Raw genomic sequence first — 18,782 nt, forward strand, 5'->3', positions numbered from 1 at the left:
ACTGTTTTGGAGAAGATGGAACAAGTGTCCTGCTGTTTCCTCGCTTGTCTGCTGGCCTGCTGGATGGGCATCAGCCACAGCCAGGAAGGTGAGTGTGTGTTTGGGTACCCCTATTTTGTGTGAGCTGAGTGCTGTTGTGTTGGTGTCAGGATGGGAGCCAGGAGAAACCCAGAGACACCCACACACACACCCACACACAAAAAAAAACTGCAGCGATGCAGGTGGCTAAAAAAGTCGGCTATGTAGTTACCAACAGGCAGAAACAGACCCAAATTCTACTTAAACGCACATCGCTTAGAGAGAAACGGGGGGGGGGGATAACACATCTGCCTCGGCCTACTGTGCAGTGTTGTTGTTAATAATAATAATAAAGTTGGAAGGGACCTTGGAGGTCCTCTAGTCCAACCCCCTGCTCAGGCAGGAAACCTTATACCATTTCAGACAAATGGCTGTCCAGTCTCTTCTAAACTAAAAGACTTCTCCTTCCCCCTCTACTAGTTCTTTACTAGCAGACTTTCCATTCGCTAAGCCAGGAAGTTGTTAAGTGAATCACTGCAGTCATTAAGTGAGTCCGGTTTCCCCCCATTAACTTTGCTTGTCGGAAGCCCCTTGGGAAGGTCGCAAATGGTCTGTCCCAGGGCCCCCGGGACGCTGCCGTTTTCCTAACTACAAGCTGGTTATCAAGTGCCCAAGTTTGATCACGTGACCCTGAGGATGCTGTGATGGTCATAAGTCCCTTTTTGCAGTGCCATTATAGCTTTGAACCGTCGATCAATGGTTATAAGTCAAGGACTACCTGTAAGACTGGGTGGATAGCTTTGGGCAAGCTATCCCCTCTCAACTCCAAAGTCTGCTGCCAAACGACCCTTGTTTACGCAGCCTTGTAAGCCACTCACAACTTCCTTGAGATAAGATAGACTTGATTGGTTCAAATACAGACCAGCCGTTTGCAGGAACGTCAAGGTGGCGTCCCTATAATTCGCTATAAACTGTGAGAGAGTAATTAGGGTTCATAAATCGCAGGGGTTCATCATCACTTGGGTTCCGTTTAGTGTTTCATGTAAACCCAGTTCGGGAGAGCTTAATGGGTCATGTAAATGGTGCTTGATGAGCGCCTTTTGCAATACGTGACCCCCCCCATCCATTCTGGTTTCTTCTAAGGACTGGGGGGGGGCGAGGTGGAGGACATGATAGCAGCCTTCCAGTATTTGAGGGGCTGCCCCAAAGAAGGGGGGGCGTCAATCTGTTCTCCAAAGCACCTGAAGGCTGAAGCCACGGATGGAAACTAATCAAGGCGAGAAGCAACATGGAACTAAGGAGGAATTTCCTGACAGTCAGAGCAATCCACCAGTGGAACGACTTGCCACCAGAAGTGGTGGGTGCTGCAAAACTGGAAGGTTTTTAAGAAGAGACTGGACAGCCGTTTGTGGGAAATGGTGTAAGGTTTTCCTGCTTGAACAGGGGGGGGTTGGACTAGAAGATCTCCAAGCTCCCTTCCAGCTCTATTCTGGCTGGCTGGCTGAGGAATTCTGGGAGTTGAAGTCCACAGGTCTTAAAGTTGCTCTACCCTGCCTTTTCAAGCAAATAGATCCTTTGGTGGGGTAAATGCATAAAAGATGGGGTAAATGCATAAAAGAAAACGTACAACCCCCCCCGACACCACACACACACACACACACACACACACACACACACACACACACACAACTTCTCAATTCCGGGAGCCAGCTCCAGCTGGGCTCCGTCACTTGGTGGAGAGACTCAGATTCTTCCTGGTTGCCCCTGGTTTTAACCCCGGAGAGCGGACCCGGATTGTTTTGATTTGCAAAGGAAAATCAGGGGGTGGTGAGAGGCCCTGGAAAGAATTTCGGGCAGCCGGCTGGCTCTCTGGCTACTCCCTGGAGAGATCTATCCCCTCTGATCCGGTGAATGGGTGGTCCGGGGGCCGTCTAAACCAAATCTTAGCCAGCTTGCAATCCAAAGCCTCCTTTCCTATGCTTTTGAATAAAAATTGGCTTGTCGGAAAAAGGAGCCAGCAGGTTCCTTTATAGTTTTGGCTCTCGTTACCCTCGTCCTCGACTTACATCCGCAATCGGGATCAGCAGTTCCACGGCGAAACCACGGCTTTGCGTAGCCGTGGAAATGCCGATCCTGATTGTTGTGAAGGTAGTTGTGCTTGAGTTTATGGTTGTTGTTGTTTTTGCCACGGTTGTTAAGAGAAACGCGGCAGTGCGGCGGATCACGCGGTCGTTAAGCGAATCCCGCTCCCCTCCATTGACTTGGCTTGGGAGGAGCCAGCTGGGAAGGTCGCCAACGGTGATCGCAGGATTCCCGGGATCTGCTGGATGCCAAGCGCCTGAATTTTGATCCCATGATTGTGGGGAATGGTGCGATGGTCGTAAGTGCGAGGAGTCGCTAACATGAATGGTTGTAAGTCAAGGACTGCAGTGCTCACCCACTGGTTGCAACGGCTTAAAATTAAAAGTTTAGCGAAGGGCAAACCGCCTTGGGGCATCTTAAGAACTGCCAAGGAACCTCCTGACGCTCTGGTGTCCCTGCTCCAATGTGCCCAATAAATGCATCCGGGTCGCCTTATAAGGCCGATGAACAGCATAAAAATCAAATCAGATAAATCACTGTGTGGCACTGAAGAAGGAAAGGCTAACAAGCATTTTTCTCTTTTATTACAATCAAATTTAGCTGCTGCTGCCGATCTTGTGCTTCAACAAACCACTTAGAATTCACATTCGCACAACCGCTTTCCTTGAATCCCTGGTGTCCTCCAGAGGATTTGATTTCCTTATACAGTTAGTCCTCGACTTACGACATTTTAGGGAGGGTTCAAAGGGACAACGACACTGAAAAAAAGTGACTTAGGACCATTTTTTTTTCACACTTAACGACCGTCGCAGCATTCACCACGATCACGTGATCCAAAGTCAGATGCGCGGCAACTGACTCGCATTTATGACAGTTGCGGTGTCCCCTGGGGAGGGTCATATGGATCCCCTTTACGCGACCTTCTGATGAACAAAGTCAATTGGGGGGGGGGGGAGCCAGATTCTCTTAACAACCGGGTGACAAATATAACTAAGGCGGTGATTCACATAACAACGGTAGCAAGGCAGGTCGTAAAACGAGGCGAAGTTTCCCTTCAGAAATGTCTCACTTAGCAACAAAAATCTGGGGCTTCAGGTGTGAAAATGCAAAGCCATTTTCCCACGAATCGGGGTGTTTGCCAGAGGATTTGATTTCCTTACAGAGGGAAAATAAGGGATAAAATCCATGGTCAGTTATATTTGTGTGAAATAAACGTGGGTGAACGGCATCAAGCTTGGCATCAAACTGTGGCACGGCTGGATTTTCAGCAGTGGCGTCCAAACGGTTCAAAGAGTGGACAAGTTTCATGGCTCTATATTAATAGACACCCTATTTTTTACCGGGTGATTAACACTCATAAATCATGTATATATCACCCTGGGACATATCCAAGAGGACCAGGAAACAATAGAACAATAAAAGTTGTGGCTGCGGGTGCCTGGGCTTTTTTTTTTCTCTCCTCCCAATGCACACGTTGTGTCCTTTGAACATCATATCTGCAATCAAAAGTATAGACTGCTATCCTAGGATCGCACGGCAGACATGGAAAAAAAATCCAGATTTTTTTTTTCCCCTGCTGTTCTATTGTTGCGGCTTCTCTGCAATTTTTCTCAACCTGGACAACTTGAAGCCGGGTGGACTTCAACTCCCAGAATTCCCCAGCCAGCATGGCTGGCTGGGGAATTCTGGGAGTTGAAGTCCACCCGGCTTCAAGTTGTCCAAGTTGAGACGCACTGCTGCAGCTTATAAAAGCACATTAAGAGGGAAATGTCTGTGGCCATTTTCAGTCCTCCAGGTCATGGTTGTCCCTCCCAAAGGTGCTTTTTCGAAAGGCAACTGGACTCTCTTGGTTTTTCTTTGAAGACATTTCGCTTCTCATCCAAGGAGCTTCTTCAGTTCTGACTTCAGTCTTCGGTTAGAACTGAAGAAGCTCCTTGGAGGAGAAGCAAAACGTCTTCAAGAAAAAAGCCCAGTTGCCTTTTGAAAAAGCACCCGTGGGACGATTAAGAGGGAAAGCTTGTTGTCAGCATTTTGCCTTAATAACTTTCTGGAACCTGCATCTGAGACACTACGGTACAGGATTCTAGGGCGGGAAGGGACCTCAAAGGTCCTCTAGTCCAACCCTCTGCCCAAGGCAGAGAGAATCTGTCTGAAGAGCAAGTGTTGAGGGCAAGGAAAGAGGAGGGCTACTTCTTGGTTGCCCTAACCGTGAACTTCACACAATGATCTGGGTGGTGGAGCTGATACACTGGGCTCAACACATCTTTATGCCCGACTGACGTTAAGGTAGATTCCAGAGCCATGGTTAATTGCAAAAACAGTGTAAAAAAAACGCTGGCAAATGAGGCGGTGAAGCCCGCAGCTCTGCTCCCTAATTCCAGTTGCCTGTGCGAAAATAATGTAATTCTTTGACAGGTTTGATCCATTGGGTGTTTATTTCTTGAAATCCCTGGGCATATCGCAGTCCTGATGGCTCTATTTACAACAGGGCGTTTTCTCTCCCACCTGGCTGAGACAGCAGTTCTCAATCTAACTAGGGCGAAACAAGAGTTTCTCTGGCTTTCATCCTGGCTAGATCCTGGCTTGCCAGAATTGTGGGTGCTCCATCCCTAGAGGAGGCTTTCAAAAATAAACTGGACAACCACTTGACCCGGATGGTATAGGTTCCCCTGCGTTGAGCAAGGGGCTGGACTAGAAGACCTCTTCCAGCCCTTTAAGTTCTATCTAGATCCAAAGAAACTAGCGGGGAACTCTTTTATGCAATTCTTCCTTCGGCTCCTTGGATGGCAGGCCGATTCTTTTATAACGCTTAGCTGCTCTGCCTTTCGGTTTCCTACAAAATGCTTTTTTTTACCTATTTTATCCCAAGCCACCCAGAATCGCGCATCATGAGATGGGTGGTTATATAAATCAATTTTTTTTTAAAAAAAATAATAATTGAAAACACGGGACCACTCGTTCAGGCCGAGGGGTGGGGCTGGGCCAAAACGGGTGGGTGACCTTCGCTGCAACCAAAATCTAGGGATGAGCCATTTGGAATGCCCAAATTCCAAACGTTTGATTCGATTGGGTGAGTCATCCCGAGCTGGAACGGCAGGGAACTGGGTGGAGGGTTTGAAGGGGAGGGGAGGGGCTGCAGCCAGTGGCTGTGGGATTGGGGGGTGGGGGGGGGAGACTGAACTAACCTTTTGGGTGTCCAGTAAAGCTAGTTGAGGAGGGAGGCAAAAAACCTGCTCCAATTCTTTCCCGCTGGGAGAGGTAAATTCATTTACATCACTCCGTTGCTGTCACAGTTTCTAATAAGACGCAAAAAGTCGGTCCGGCCCTTTGCAGGACAAGCCAAAAAAATCTGCTGGTTTCTCCCTGTTCTGTTTGTAAAGGTCTCAAGTATCTGGTTGGGACAACGCTGAGCGAGTCTCTCCAAAAAGATGACGCATGTAGCATTAAAAACGGGGCTGGGGTGGGAGGGGTTGGTTGATTTAAGGATGCAGGAATTCAAATCTGGAAGTCCTCTGGATCAAACTAACCGAGGCAGCCCCCAAATGGCAAGACCAGATTTTTGAGTTCAAGGGTCCCTGGCTTGGATGTCACACTGGCTGACCTTAAAAAGCTGACGGGGGAATGGATCGGGATACAACCCGGATGGGAGACCACAAGGAAATACTAGGGGCTGTAGGCTAGCTCAAAGAGAGATACGGGTGGTCCTCGACCACATTCGGGACCGGAACGTTTGTTGATAAATGATGTCGTTGTTAAGTGAGCCATCCTGTGACTGTCAGCATTTTAATAATCTCTTTGCAACAGTCATTAAGTGAATCACACAAAGTCATTAAGGGAATCTGGCTTCCCCATTGACTTCATTTGTTGGGAGCCGGCTGGGAAGGTCACAAATGATGAGTATGTGACCCTGGGATGTTGCAACCGTCATAAATACAGTTGCCAAGTGTCTAGATCACAATCCCATGCAACGGTCACAAGCACAAGGACCTGTCCCAAGTCCCTTTTCTAGCAATAGGAAAAGCACTTAAGACTTATATACCACTGTATTTTATATACACAGTGCTTTACAGCCGCGTCTAAGTGGTTTACAGAGTCAACACATTGCCCCCAGCAAGTGGGGTCCTCATTTGACCGATCTTGAGCCGGTCAGGATCGAACTGCCGGCAGTGGGCACAATTAAACTGCAATACTGCATTCTAACCACTGTGCGCCATAGAAGGAAGGAAGGAAGGAAGGAAAGAAGGAAGGAAGGAAGGAAGGAAGGTAGCAATAGACTTATAGTGCTTTTCAGCCCTCTCTAAGCGGTTTATAGAGTCAGTTGATTGCCCCCAACAATCTGGGTCCTCATTTTACTGACCTTGGAAGGCTGAGTCCAACCTTGAGCCGGTCTGGATCGAACTGCCGGCAGTGGGCAGAATTAAACTGCAATATTGCATTCTAACCACTGCGCACCATAGAAGGAAGGAAGGAAGGAAGGAAGGAAGGAAGGAAAGAAGGAAGGAAGGAAGGAAGGAAGGAAGGAAGGAAGGAAGGAAGGAAGGAAGGAAGGAAGGAAGGAAGGAAGGAAGAGACTTATAGTGCTTTTCAGCCCTCTGTTTATAGAGACAGTCGATTGCCCCCAACAATCTGGGTCCTCATTTTACTGACCTTGGAAGGCTGAGTCCAACCTTGAGCCAGTCAGGATCGAACCGTTGGCAGTCGGCAGAATTACCCTGCTATTCTGCATTCCATCCACTGCGCCACCATGACTCCTTTTTTCCAGCACCGCCGTAACTTTGAACGGTCGCTAAATAAGTGGCCATAAGTCAAGGACTCCCTGTCTGGCTAACCCCGGCTTCCGTCTTTGCCATCCACCAAACCAACTTTGGATCCATTTGCACGGTTGCATGAATTCAGCCCTAAAGACATCCGGCCATGGAGTTTGGGTCTCCTGCTTTGAGCCAGGGGCTGGACTAGAAGATCACCAGAGGTCCCTTAAAGCTCTGTTCTGATTGATTGATTGATCGGATTCTTTAGCCTTGCTTAAAGATGGTAGATTTCTGCCCTGGGGGAGGGTTGGAACTGGGTTTCGAATAGCAGGCCAGGCAAAAGGGAGAACAAGAAAAAAAAAGAAAGTGCGATATTTCTTGCCGAGGGTCTGGGAACTGGCTCAGGGCCTGGGCGTGGGCGCTCTCCCTCTTCCCTCCTCCCCAAATCTGGCTTGAGAAAGGAAGAAGAGGCCTCTGGGGTGAACTCTGGGCTCCTTCCCAGTGTGGCATTTTGGTTCTCAGGCCCTGGAATTCGTCCCTGGTGCCTCGAGGGTTAACTCGGCTCCCAGGCCGGCAGTTTCTTTTATTTATTCAGGGACCCCAAGCATCTCCCGCCCTCGGAGCCCACTTCACCACCGGTGGGACTACAGCTCCCAGAATTCCCGAGCCCCAACTTTACGACCGGTGGGACTACAGCTCCCAGAATTCCCGAGCCCCAACTTTACGACCAGTGGGACTACAGCTCCCAGGAATCCCGAGCCCCAACTTTACGACCGGTGGGACTACAGCTCCCAGAATTCCCGAGCCCCAACTTTACGACCAGTGGGACTACAGCTCCCAGGAATCCCGAGCCCCAACTTTACGACCGGTGGGACTACAGCTCCCAGAATTCCCGAGCCCCAACTTTACGACCGGTGGGACTACAGCTCCCAGGATTCCCGAGCCCCAACTTTACGACCGGTGGGACTACAGCTCCCAGAATTCCCGAGCCCCAACTTTACGACCTGGCTCAGGAATTCTAGGAGTTATAGTCCCACAGGTCTGAAAGTCTCCATAGTTGCCCACTCCTGCTCTGAATCCAAACACACACACACACCCAATATCCACCTGGCTATGGTCATCCTGGCTGGGGACCATGGGCTTTTCATAAGTTCCAAGGGGAGCCTCCCGAGTGTGCTGGGTTGAGAGTGCGGGCAAACAGCGGGTGGGGTGGGGGGCTCCTTGGCAGGGCATGTTGGGTGGGTGTTGAGGTAGCTGTGAAGGGTGGGAGAGCCTTCCTTCCTTCCCTCTCTCGTTTTCTTACTCTCTATTTATTTCCTTCCTTCCCTCCCTCCCTCCTTGCTTCTTTCCTTCCTTACCTTCTTCCCTCCTTCTTTTCTTACTTGCTCCCTCCCTCCTTTCTTCTTCCTTCCCTTCTTCTCTTCTTCCTTGCTTCTTTCCTCCCTCCCTCCCTCCCTCCAGTCTTGTTCTTCCATCCATCCATCCATTCCTCCCTCTCTCCCTCCCCTCCCTCCCTTCCTTCCTTCCTTCCTTCCTTCCTTCCTCACTCTCCCTTTTCTCTTTTCTCTTTCTTTTCCTCCTTCATTCTTTCCTTCCTCCCTCTTTCCCTCCCTCCAGTCTTGTTCTCCTTCCAGCCCTCCCTCCCTTTTTGTCCTCCCTCCCTCTCCCTCTCCCTTTTGACTTTTCTTTCTTCTTTTCCTCCATTCTTTCCTTCCTCCCTCCCTCCCTTTCCCCCTCCTTCCCTCCCAACACTCTTGCCCCACTGGCAATAATAGCAGACGCTGACTTCTCATTGCTCCCACTGGACTCTGGCCCCCGTCTCACCTCACCCATTTAGTTGCAGACATCTCTGCATTTGAAGATGTTGACAAACTAGATAATTATGTTATCCAACTGGGCAGAATTTTTAAAAGAAGACTAATGGAGAAAGACAGGTAAGCAGAGAGCAGGGATGACCACGAGAGAGGTCAAGGCATTAAGACAGCACTGTGACTGCAGAATTGGAACTCAACTGCTTATTTTTCCATTGTGTTGCATACAAAATGCACGTTGACAAGGACTTCAGTCGCACGGTGGCTGGGGAATTCTGTGAGCTGAACTCCGCACCGCTTAAAGTTGCCACGGTTGAGAAACACTGATAAGACAGATTACGGGAACCAAGAAACTCTTAACTCCATAAACCTCAGTTTGCACCATGCTGCAAATATTCCAGGTGACCTGTAGGTGGCAGCAAAGAGTCAGGGATTCTGCATCTCTACACCGCCCTCTGATGGCCATCCAAAACTTTGCAGCCCCAATTTGGGATTTCTGCCAAGGCAAAGAGCACATCCAGAATCTGATTAATTTTGTGAGGCTGATTCTGTGTTCTGTCTAGGCCAGGGGTAGGCAACCTCGGCTCTTTTATGACTCATGGACTTCAACTCCCAGAATTCCTGAGCCAGCATGGCTGGCTCAGGAATTCTGGGAGTTGAAGTCCATGAGTCATAAAAGAGCCGAGGTTGCCTACCCCTGGTCTAGGCCCATCCAGTATCTCTGTGGGGTGCCAGGCCACACCCGAACCATCATTAGGTGGGCAGAGCTGGCATAATCCATCTGAGGATCGAGAAGCATGTCTAGTTGCAGCCAACCAGATTGGAATGCCACTCTTCCCTCCGGCTGCCTCAGATTGGTACATTCCAAAATAAGAACCAGTTTGGTGTAGTGGTGAAGGCATCAATCTAAAAACCAGCAGGCCATATATTCTAGTCCCTGTTTAGGCACAAAGCCATCTAGGTGACTTTGGGCCAACCACACTCTCTCAGCCCTAGGAACGAGGCAATGGCAACCCACTTCCAAACAACCTTGCCAAAAAAAAAAAACCAACCCTGCAGACAACTGCCAGAAGATTATTTGTAGCTCAGGGTTAAAATGTGGAATCCTTAGCGCTCTCTGAGCTTGCTTGTTTCTTTGCAGATGTTTCAGTACACAACCAAATAACATCAGCGCTCCCTATTTATTTTGTAGCTTGTCCTGGCAATGTGGGTGGGGTGTGTGGTTTTCTTCCCGGTAGTTCCTTGATTATTGTTTTCTGCTAGATTGTTTGTCTGGTATTAATCCCCGTTTATCTGGGTGCTGATTGCTGAAAAGGATGCCTTGTTTCCTTCTTAGCTTTTTTTATTGTCTCTTTTGAATGGTGTGCAAACATGGTTTATCTCTCCCTGTCCATTGGTGGCTGATTAGCCTGAGCTTCCAGGAATTTGCCTAACTTGTTTTAGGATGCTTACAGTTTCCCAGTTGAAACTACAGTGGAGTCTATCCGTGTGTTGTGAGATTAAGAAGTTTTCATCCTATCTTCTGACTGGTCGTTGGTGTTCATGGATGCCCACTGCTAGTCTTCTGCCTTTCTGTCCTGTCGCCCTCCTTACACTGGATGTTGTAGTTCAGCAGTCCCCAGCTTGGTGGCTGGCTGGGCAGGGGAGAGGGGAACTGGGCGGTGCAAGCAACAGGCCAGCACACATGTGCCTGAACACGCAGCAAGACTGCAAGTAGAGCTCCACGTGCAAGCTCCTGCGTGCTAGCCCACCACTTGTGTGAGTTGAGCTGCACGCATGCGAGTTGAGCTACACGCATGCGAGTTGAGCTACACGCATGCGAGTTGAGCTGCACAGTTCCGACTAGGCCACGGCCCAGGGAGTTGGGGACCCTGTTGTAGATGACTCCTGGTTTTTTTTTCTTGTGCGGCTGCTGGGTCTTTTGGTTTACTTAAATTGTTTTGGAAGTCTTTAGTTGGTTAGTGCGTTACGATGATATTGTATGGTTATAATAATCTGTGAGAAGTTTCTGAGATGTTTTTGATAGATGTCTTGTGTTGGTCGTCCTGTATTGGGTTGAGTGGTTAAGCACTTTTCATTAAAGTCCCACGGCTTTCCATTTTGTTGTGTAGGTGCTCCATTTCCTTCTTCTGGGTTTCCGCAGTGTGTTTGACCACAACTAGAACCAGCAACTCGGTTCCTAAGCAAAACCACTGCCGTGCTTACAGTCTTACTTCAGCTTCCCTTTTCGTTACACACCTGCAAAAGACCTACATGCAAGGACTCGTTGCAAAGTTACTTTTTCATCACCGTCGTTAACTGTGAACAGTCCCTAAACGAGACAGTTGCTAAATGAGGATGACTTGTATAGGCAAATCCTCCGAATCGAGTTGACCTGCAGATCTGAGAGCTAAATTCCTGGTTGCTGTTTTGATGTTGTGTTATCTCTTCTCCTAATTTGAGGATTTCAACCGACTCTCTTTTTACCTCCTAGCTGGACACTTTCTAGAAAGTCCTTCAAACTTGACCTCGTCTTTGGGGAAGGATGTAAAACTCTTCTGCTCCGTCCTGGCTGTGGGCGAGGCGCCGGAGATCAGCTGGCTGAGAGATGGAGAGGTCTTCGAATTCGCTGATAGTAACCAGATCCAGGTGCCTTTGGAAGAGGAAGAATGGATGACCACCAGTGAACTGAGGTGAGCGTCCGACAGTTTGGTTGGCACTGTTAATGGGCCAGATTGTCTGTTTGTTCCCCACATTTATTATTTTTACAAATAATACGAGGTAGCAGACATAGCCAAAACATCTTCCTCCTCCTATTTTTCCCACAACAACAACCCTGTGAGGCGGGTTGGGCTGAGAGAGACTGGCCCAAAGTCATCCAGTTGACTTTCATGCCTATGGCAGCACTGGAACTCACAGTCTCCTGATGATTAGCCCAAAGTCACTTAGTCAGCTTTGATGCCTGTGGTGGAATTAGAACTCACCGTCTTCTGACGATTGGCCCAGAGACACCCAGTCGGCTTTCATGCGTAAGGCAGGACTAGAACTCACAGTCTCCTGATGATTGGCCCAAAGTCACTTAGTCAGCTTTGATGCCTGTGGTGGGACTAGAACTCACCGTCTTCTGATGATTGGCCCAGAGACACCCAGTCGGCTTTCATGCGTAAGGCAGGACTAGAACTCACAGTCTCCTGATGATTGACCCAAAGTCACTTAGTCAGCTTTGATGCCTGTGGTGGGACTAGAACTCACCGTCTTCTGATGATTGGCACAGAGACACCCAGTCGGCTTTCATGCGTAAGGCAGGACTAGAACTCACAGTCTCCTGATGATTGGCCCAAAGTCACCCAGGCTGGCTTTCATGTCTAAGGTGGGACTAGAATTCACCATCTCCCATTTTCTAGCCTGGTGCCTTCGCCCCTAGACCAAACCGGCTCCCATTTGATCCAATGGGAACCAGCTGACCAATACCTTGAAAACTCGGTAGAGAAGGCCATTCTGCCTGTGGATGCGGCATCTAGCTCTTATCTGATTGGCTTGGTTTATGCTCAGCACATTATATGGTTTGCCAAGTAAGGTTTAGGTCCTGGTTTGCTGTGTGAACGTCACCCACTGCTAGTTCCTTCAAAATAAATACGTCAGTGTAAGGCAGATTCTCCAAAGTGATCAATATCAACCCCCAAGGGTTGATCGATGTTTGGTGGGGGAGGTCAAAAGGGGTTCAATAAATGACCAGGGATCAATAGGTGATTAATCAATGGGGGCTAGTGGAAGATCAGAAGATGTAGAGAGATCTGGCCCAATAAAATGCCAAGAGTGACTGAATGGATAACATTATCCATCAATCAATAATGGAAGATCAATTGGGGTCAATTAATTCGTTGGCACCTCTGTTTGAGCCCAGGCAGGTCCCTAATCCTGAAGGTGAGGTGGCCAGCAAGGAGACTGTGTAACCGAGGATAGGATGGTCAGCTGCTAGCAAGAGCGACCTTGAATACTCTCTATTATTTTTATTATGGTTGGTGCTATAATCAGCCAGATGTTTCGTCTGGATTTGGCATTTTTGTCCACCTACGGAGTCCTTCCCAAGGACCTGGGTTTTATTTAGTGGTTTTAAAGGTTATTGTCTGAGGATGTAAGCTGTTCTGAGCCTTTGGCAAATGTTGGATGGTCAATTTGTCAAGGCAGATGTGGTGCTCCAGATGTTTGCGGATTGCTCCCAAGGCGCCTATGACCGTTGGTGCTACTTTTGCTTTCTTTTGCCACAGTTCTATTTCTGCTTGCAGGTCTTTGCATTTCATGATTTTTCTCCCAAGTCTTTCTGCTCTTTCCAGGCAAGGCCACATCCACTATCCAGACATTTTTTTGTCTTTCTTCTGATCAATTGTTAAGTTTGTGGCGGTTACGTGACAGGGGGCTGTCTGCCTGAATTCTAAAGTATTATTATTATTATTATTATTATTATTATTATTATTATTATTATTATTATTATTATTATTATTATTATTCATAGCACTATTAGCTAAAAGAGCACAGGTCATCCTCGACTTACGACCACGACTGAGGCCAAAATTTCCATCCCTAAGCAAGTCAGCTGTTAAGCGAGTTTTGCCCCATTTTAACCACCTTTCTTGCTGCAAGTGAATCGCTGCAGTAAGTAACGCGGTTGTTAAGTGAATCTGGCTTCCCCATTGACTTTGCTTGTCCCGTGACCCCGGGACACTGCAACCGTCATAAATGTGAGTCAGTTGCCAAGTGGCTGAATTTTGCTCAAGTGACCGTGGAGATACTGCAATGGTCATAAGTGGGGAAAAACAGTCATAACTCACTTTTTTTCACTGCCTTTGTGACTTCAAACGGTCAATAAATGAACTGATGTAAGTCGGGGACTGCCTGTATTTATTAAATTATTTTTATATAGGGCGTTATGTGGCAAGGACCCTCTGTCTGAATTCTAAAGTCCCATTGCTATGACTCGTAGCACCATTAACCATTAACTAAAGTAGTATTAACTAAAGTAGAAGGGGCGCGGTGGCTCAGTGGGTTAGGACGCTGAACTTGTCGATCAGAAGGTCGGCAGTTTGGCGGGTCGAATCCCGAGTGCCGCGTAGCAGAGTGAGTGCCTGTTACTTGTCCCAGCTTCTGCCAACCTAGCAGTTCGAAAGCACGTAAAAATGCAAGTAGAAAAATAGGCACCACTCCGGTGGGAAGGTAACAGCGTTCCGTGCGCCTTTGGCGTCTAGTCATGCCGGCCACTTGACCACGGAGACGTCCTCGGACAAGCGCTGGCTCTTCGGCTTTGAAACGGAGATGAGCACCGCCCCCTCGAGTCGGAAACGACTAGCACGCATGTGCGGGCGAACCTTTACCTTTTTTAAAGTAGTATTTATTAAATTGTTATTAAATTGTTTTTGTATAATTAACGTTGGAGGGTTGTTGAACAATCTGAAAGTTCATGAAAAAGTCGATGAGCTGAATCCCCGTATGTGTGTCCATGTAGCAAGCGGCCTTCGTTCCAATTTCCCCTCCTGAAAAATCAGCACTGCGAAGTATTTAGTCCTGCTTTATAAAACCCTAGTGAGACCACACTTGGAATACTGCAACCAGTTTTGGTCACCATGCTACAAAAAAGATGTTGGGACTTTGGGGAAAAAAAAAATCAGAGAACAGCAACTAAGATGATCCATGGCCTGTAGACTAAAACATATGAGGAATGGCTGCAAAACTTGGGTTTGGCTAGTCTAAAGAAAAGAAGAAACAGGGGTGACATGATAGCAGCATTCCAGTATTTGAGGGGCTGCCACAAAGAAGAGGGGGTCAAACTATTCTCCAAAGCACCAGAGGGCAGGATGAGAAACAACGGTTGGAAGCTGTTCAAAGAGAGAAGCAACCTGGAATTAAGGAGAAACTTCCTGACAGTGAGGACAATCAACCAGTGGAACAGCTTGCCACCAGGAATCGTGGGCGCTCCATCGCTGGAGGTTTTTAAGAAGAGGCTGGCTAGACTCAAGAATTCATAGTTGGCTCAGGAATTCTGGGAATTGAAGTCCACGAGTCATAAAAGAGCCGAGGTTGCCTGTCCCTTGTCTGAATTGGTATAGGTTCTCCTGCCTGAGCTGGGGGCTGGTCTAGAAGACCTCCAGGGTCCCTTCCAGCTCTATTCTATTCTAAATGGGCGGTGGCTGGGAGCAATGGGCTTTGAAGTTCAAGGGAACCAGGAGGCCAGACCAGACCAGAGATGGCCACTTTTAACCTGAAATAGAAGTGACAGAGTCGTCTTAAAATGGGCAAAGTTCAGATGAAGATCGGATGGTGGCCCTGCTCCACGTGAACAAGTCCTTCTCTTCTTCGTCATGGAAAGGGGGGGGGGGTTCTGCCTGCCTGCCTTGCCGGGGGGGGGGGAGGGCTGTCTTGAAGCCTGCTAGCTGGTTTAATATGACTCATGGGAAATATTGATTCCAGTTGCTCAATGGCAGAGCCAGGGAACTGGGTGGACGTCCAGCTGGCTGCTGCCTTCTGCTTCACATGCCTTCCTCCGGCTTCCTGGAGCCACGGGCCAAACCACGTGGGGAGGGGACACTCACTAGGAGCCTGCAAGGGGTGTGCATTATGTGTGCGATTGTTCACTCTTGGCAGTGAAGCTTGGCACCGTTTTCTCCTGCCTCTCTCCTTGTGGCATCCCTTTGGGCTGAGAGACGAGGATTGGGTTCCCTCAGCAGCCTCAATTTTAATCTGGATTGCTTGGTTTGCAAGGAAGCCTCATGGATGAAGGTAGCCTATTCTGGTTTGTTCAGAAGCCTCCGTTTCAGGCAGTGCGTGAGTTCCCCCATCCTAGTTTGTTTCTCAACCAATTTTTTTTAGTTCTTTTTTTATGCCGAATCTTCTTTCGGACCCCATGAGGGATAGAAACTTGGTTGTTGTTTTTTTAAAATGAAAGTGAATACCTTTAGGACAGGCTAGCTGGGGAATTCTGGGAGTTGAAGGCCACACATCTTCAACTTCAAAGTTGCCAAGGTTGGACACCTCTGTCTGTTAATTTTTACCGAGGAGGTGGACGGCTTGCCTCCAGAAGTTGTGGGTGCTCCATCACTGGAGGTTTTCAAGAAGAGATTAGATGGCCGTTTGTCCAGAATGGTGTAGAGCAGGGGTAGGCAACCTTGGCTCTTTTATGACTCGTGGACTTCAACTCCCAGAATTCCTGAGCCAGCCACGCTGAGGGGAAAGGGAGAGGTTTCCAAGCTGAGCCAGGCTGGCTCAGGAATTCTGGGAGTTGAAGTCCACGAGTCATGAGGGGGGGGCATAGTTTCCCCCATGCTGGCCAGGAATTCTGGGAGTTGAAGTCCACGAATCATGAAGGGGCCATAGTTCCCCCATGCTGGCTCAGGAATTCTGGGAGTTGAAGTCCACGAGTCATGAGGAGGCCATAGTTCCCCCATGCTGGCTCAGGAATTCTGGGAGTTGAAGTCCACAAGTCATGAGGGGGCCATAGTTCCCCCATGCTGGCTCAGGAATTCTGGGAGTTGAAGTCCACGAGTCATGAGGAGGCCATAGTTCCCCCATGCTGGCTCAGGAATTCTGGGAGTTGAAGTCCACGAGTCATTAGGAGGCCATAGTTCCCCCATGCTGGCTCAGGAATTCTGGGAGTTGAAGTCCACGAGTCATAAAAGAGCCAAGGTTGCCTACCCCTGGTGTAGGGTCTCCTGCTTGAGCAGGGGGTTGGACTAGCAGACCTCCAAGGCCCCTTCCGACTCTGTTATTCTGTTAAAAGAAATGCTTTTAGATTCGATGTTGCTTTTTTAAAATGGACTTTGCCTGTTACTTATGTGGGGTCAGCGAATCTGTGTTGTTGTTGTTGTTTTTAACACTTAACTTTCTTTTTCATGAGTTTCTTTTTCTTGCTTGTGTGTGTGTGTGTGTGTGTGTGTTGGCTTTGCAAAAAAAAGAAAAAAGGCAGCCTTGGTCTCCGTTGTGATAACCAGCCTGGGGGGAAACAGCTTTTGCTGAACGAAACAAAAATTGTTTTAAGGAACTGCCCACGAGAGAAAGCTTGCAAAAAAGCAGAATCAATTCTGCGTTTTCTCTTGCTGACCTTGCAGTCATCCTGAGGAAGGAAAGAGGAAAGAATCCTGATTTTAAGTGACTAAAAGTTCCCGACCTTTTCTTGATGATAAATGCTAAACCCCCCCCCCCAAAACCCTTGAAAACTTTCCCTAAGTAGCTGTAAACGGTGTCCCTTTGAGATTCCCTTGTCTTTCATCGGCTTTGTCGAAGCCCTTGTGTTTGACTACAGCTGTGGTGAGGGGCAAAGGAGGTCAAAAAAGTCAAGATGGCACCACAGTCAGTCAGGGCAATCAAAACCTGTCCCTGCCTGACATCCGCTTCGTTTAAAAGACTGGCTTGGTCTCTGGGGAGGTTAAACCTTGGCGTTATTTTTTTTCCTCCTTTCAGCTACAATTATTTTTGACCCTCTGGATCCGGCCCCAGGGGGGTCTTGGAGACCACCTTGAAGTGGTCAGAAAAAGACCATGGCAAATCTCCTTCCCTCGAAGCCGTGGGGTGGAGACCCTTCGTGCTGAGGCCTTGCCAATGCCAGGAGGATCCTTAATCAGCGTACAGACCTTGACTTACAACCGTTCGTTTAGTGACTGAAGGTCAAAGTTACAACGGCACTGAAAAAAAAGTGACTTATGACCATTTTTCACACTTACGACCGTCGCAGCATCCCCATGGTCACTCACGCGATCCAAATTTGGATGCTTGGAAACTGCTTCATATTTATGACGGTCGCAGTGTCCCGGAGTCACGTGATCCCCTTTTGTGACTTTCTCATGAGCAAAGTCCGTGGGGGAAGCCAGATTCGCTTAACAACCTTGTTATTAACTTAACCGCTGCAGTGATTCACTTAACGACTGTGGCACGGCAGGTCGTAAAATGGGGTAAAACTAACTTAACCACCATCTCGCTTAGCCACAGAAATGTGGCTTATGACCCTTGTGGTCATAAGTTGAGGACTGCCACTATTTGGGCAGCGAGGTTTTGGAGTATGTGCCTCAAATCAGTGCCCTGCTGTCCTCTTGAAATTCTGTGGAGATTTTTCTTTGGCTAAGCTGGAGAAATGACCAGTTTAAATTTACAAGACTGAAGGTAATCTTCAACTTAGGACCAGTGGTTTAATGACTGTCCAAAATTACAATGATGCTGAAAAAGGTGACTGGGAGTTGCAGTTCACATATGCTGGCTGGGTGAATTCTGGGAGTTGAAGTCCACATACGCTGTCCAGGGAATTCTGGAAGTTGTAGTTCGCATATGCTGGCTGGGTGAATTCTGGGAGTTGAAGTCCACATACGCTGTCCAGGGAATTCTGGGAGTTGTAGTTCACATATGCTGGCTGGGTGAATTCTGGGAGTTGAAGTCCACATATGCTGGCTGGGTGAATTCTGGGAGCTGAAGTCCACACATCTTAATGTTTTTGAGAAACACTGGTTTAAGTTTGATAAACCAGCTCAGGCCTGGATTTCGCACGCATCAAGTCTCATGGACCACACAACCCATGCTCCAAGCCCCTTTGCTGATCCATCTCCTGCTCTCTTCCCCTCTCCCATCTTCCCCTCCTTCCAGCATCTCTTCCCTCCAGCTTTCTGACATGGGAAGTTACCAGTGTGTGGCCTTGGTGAATGGATCTGAAATTGTTTCCGAAGGAGCTTATCTGAAGTTAGAAGGTAAATGTAATGGTGGGGGAAGGAGAGGGGGGGGAAGTGCCCTGCAGAGACCTGGGGAGGCACAGCCATGCTCAGAAATTGGGAAATTTGCTCACTGCTGGCCTTAAGGAGCAACCAGAATAAATGCTCCGAGGTTTGATTCCCTTTATATATATATATATATATATATATATATATATATATATATATATATATATATATATATATATATATATATATATATATATATATATATACAGTATATACAGTATACATATATATATATTACAAATATCACCCATTACTCTGGGACTTTGTTTTTCTAACAGGCCTGCCAGGTTGAGAGAAATTATCTCAGCAGCGATTCTCAACTTTGGGGACTTGAAGATGGGTGGACTTCAACTCCCAGAATTCCCCAGCCAGCTGGCTGGGGAATTCTGGGAGTT

The 18,782-nt window shown here is 48.1% G+C and overlaps 1 protein-coding gene across 1 annotated transcript in view; it reads left to right on the forward strand.

Annotated features, from left to right (window-relative positions):
* Positions 1 to 47: 47 nt before the first annotated feature.
* The window catches only part of AXL (AXL receptor tyrosine kinase), a 47,802-nt gene continuing 29,067 nt past the window's right edge, over positions 48 to 18,782 (forward strand). The window contains exons 1-3 of the mRNA XM_083369625.1: positions 48 to 88; positions 11,133 to 11,331; positions 18,257 to 18,357. Of these exons, the coding sequence (XP_083225751.1) occupies positions 64 to 88; positions 11,133 to 11,331; positions 18,257 to 18,357 (325 nt within the window). The 5' untranslated portion in view covers positions 48 to 63. The remainder of the gene's footprint in view (positions 89 to 11,132; positions 11,332 to 18,256; positions 18,358 to 18,782) is intronic.

This window comes from Vipera ursinii (assembly GCF_947247035.1).
Source record: "Vipera ursinii genome assembly, chromosome: 9".
Classification (NCBI taxonomy): Eukaryota; Metazoa; Chordata; class Lepidosauria; order Squamata; family Viperidae; genus Vipera; species Vipera ursinii.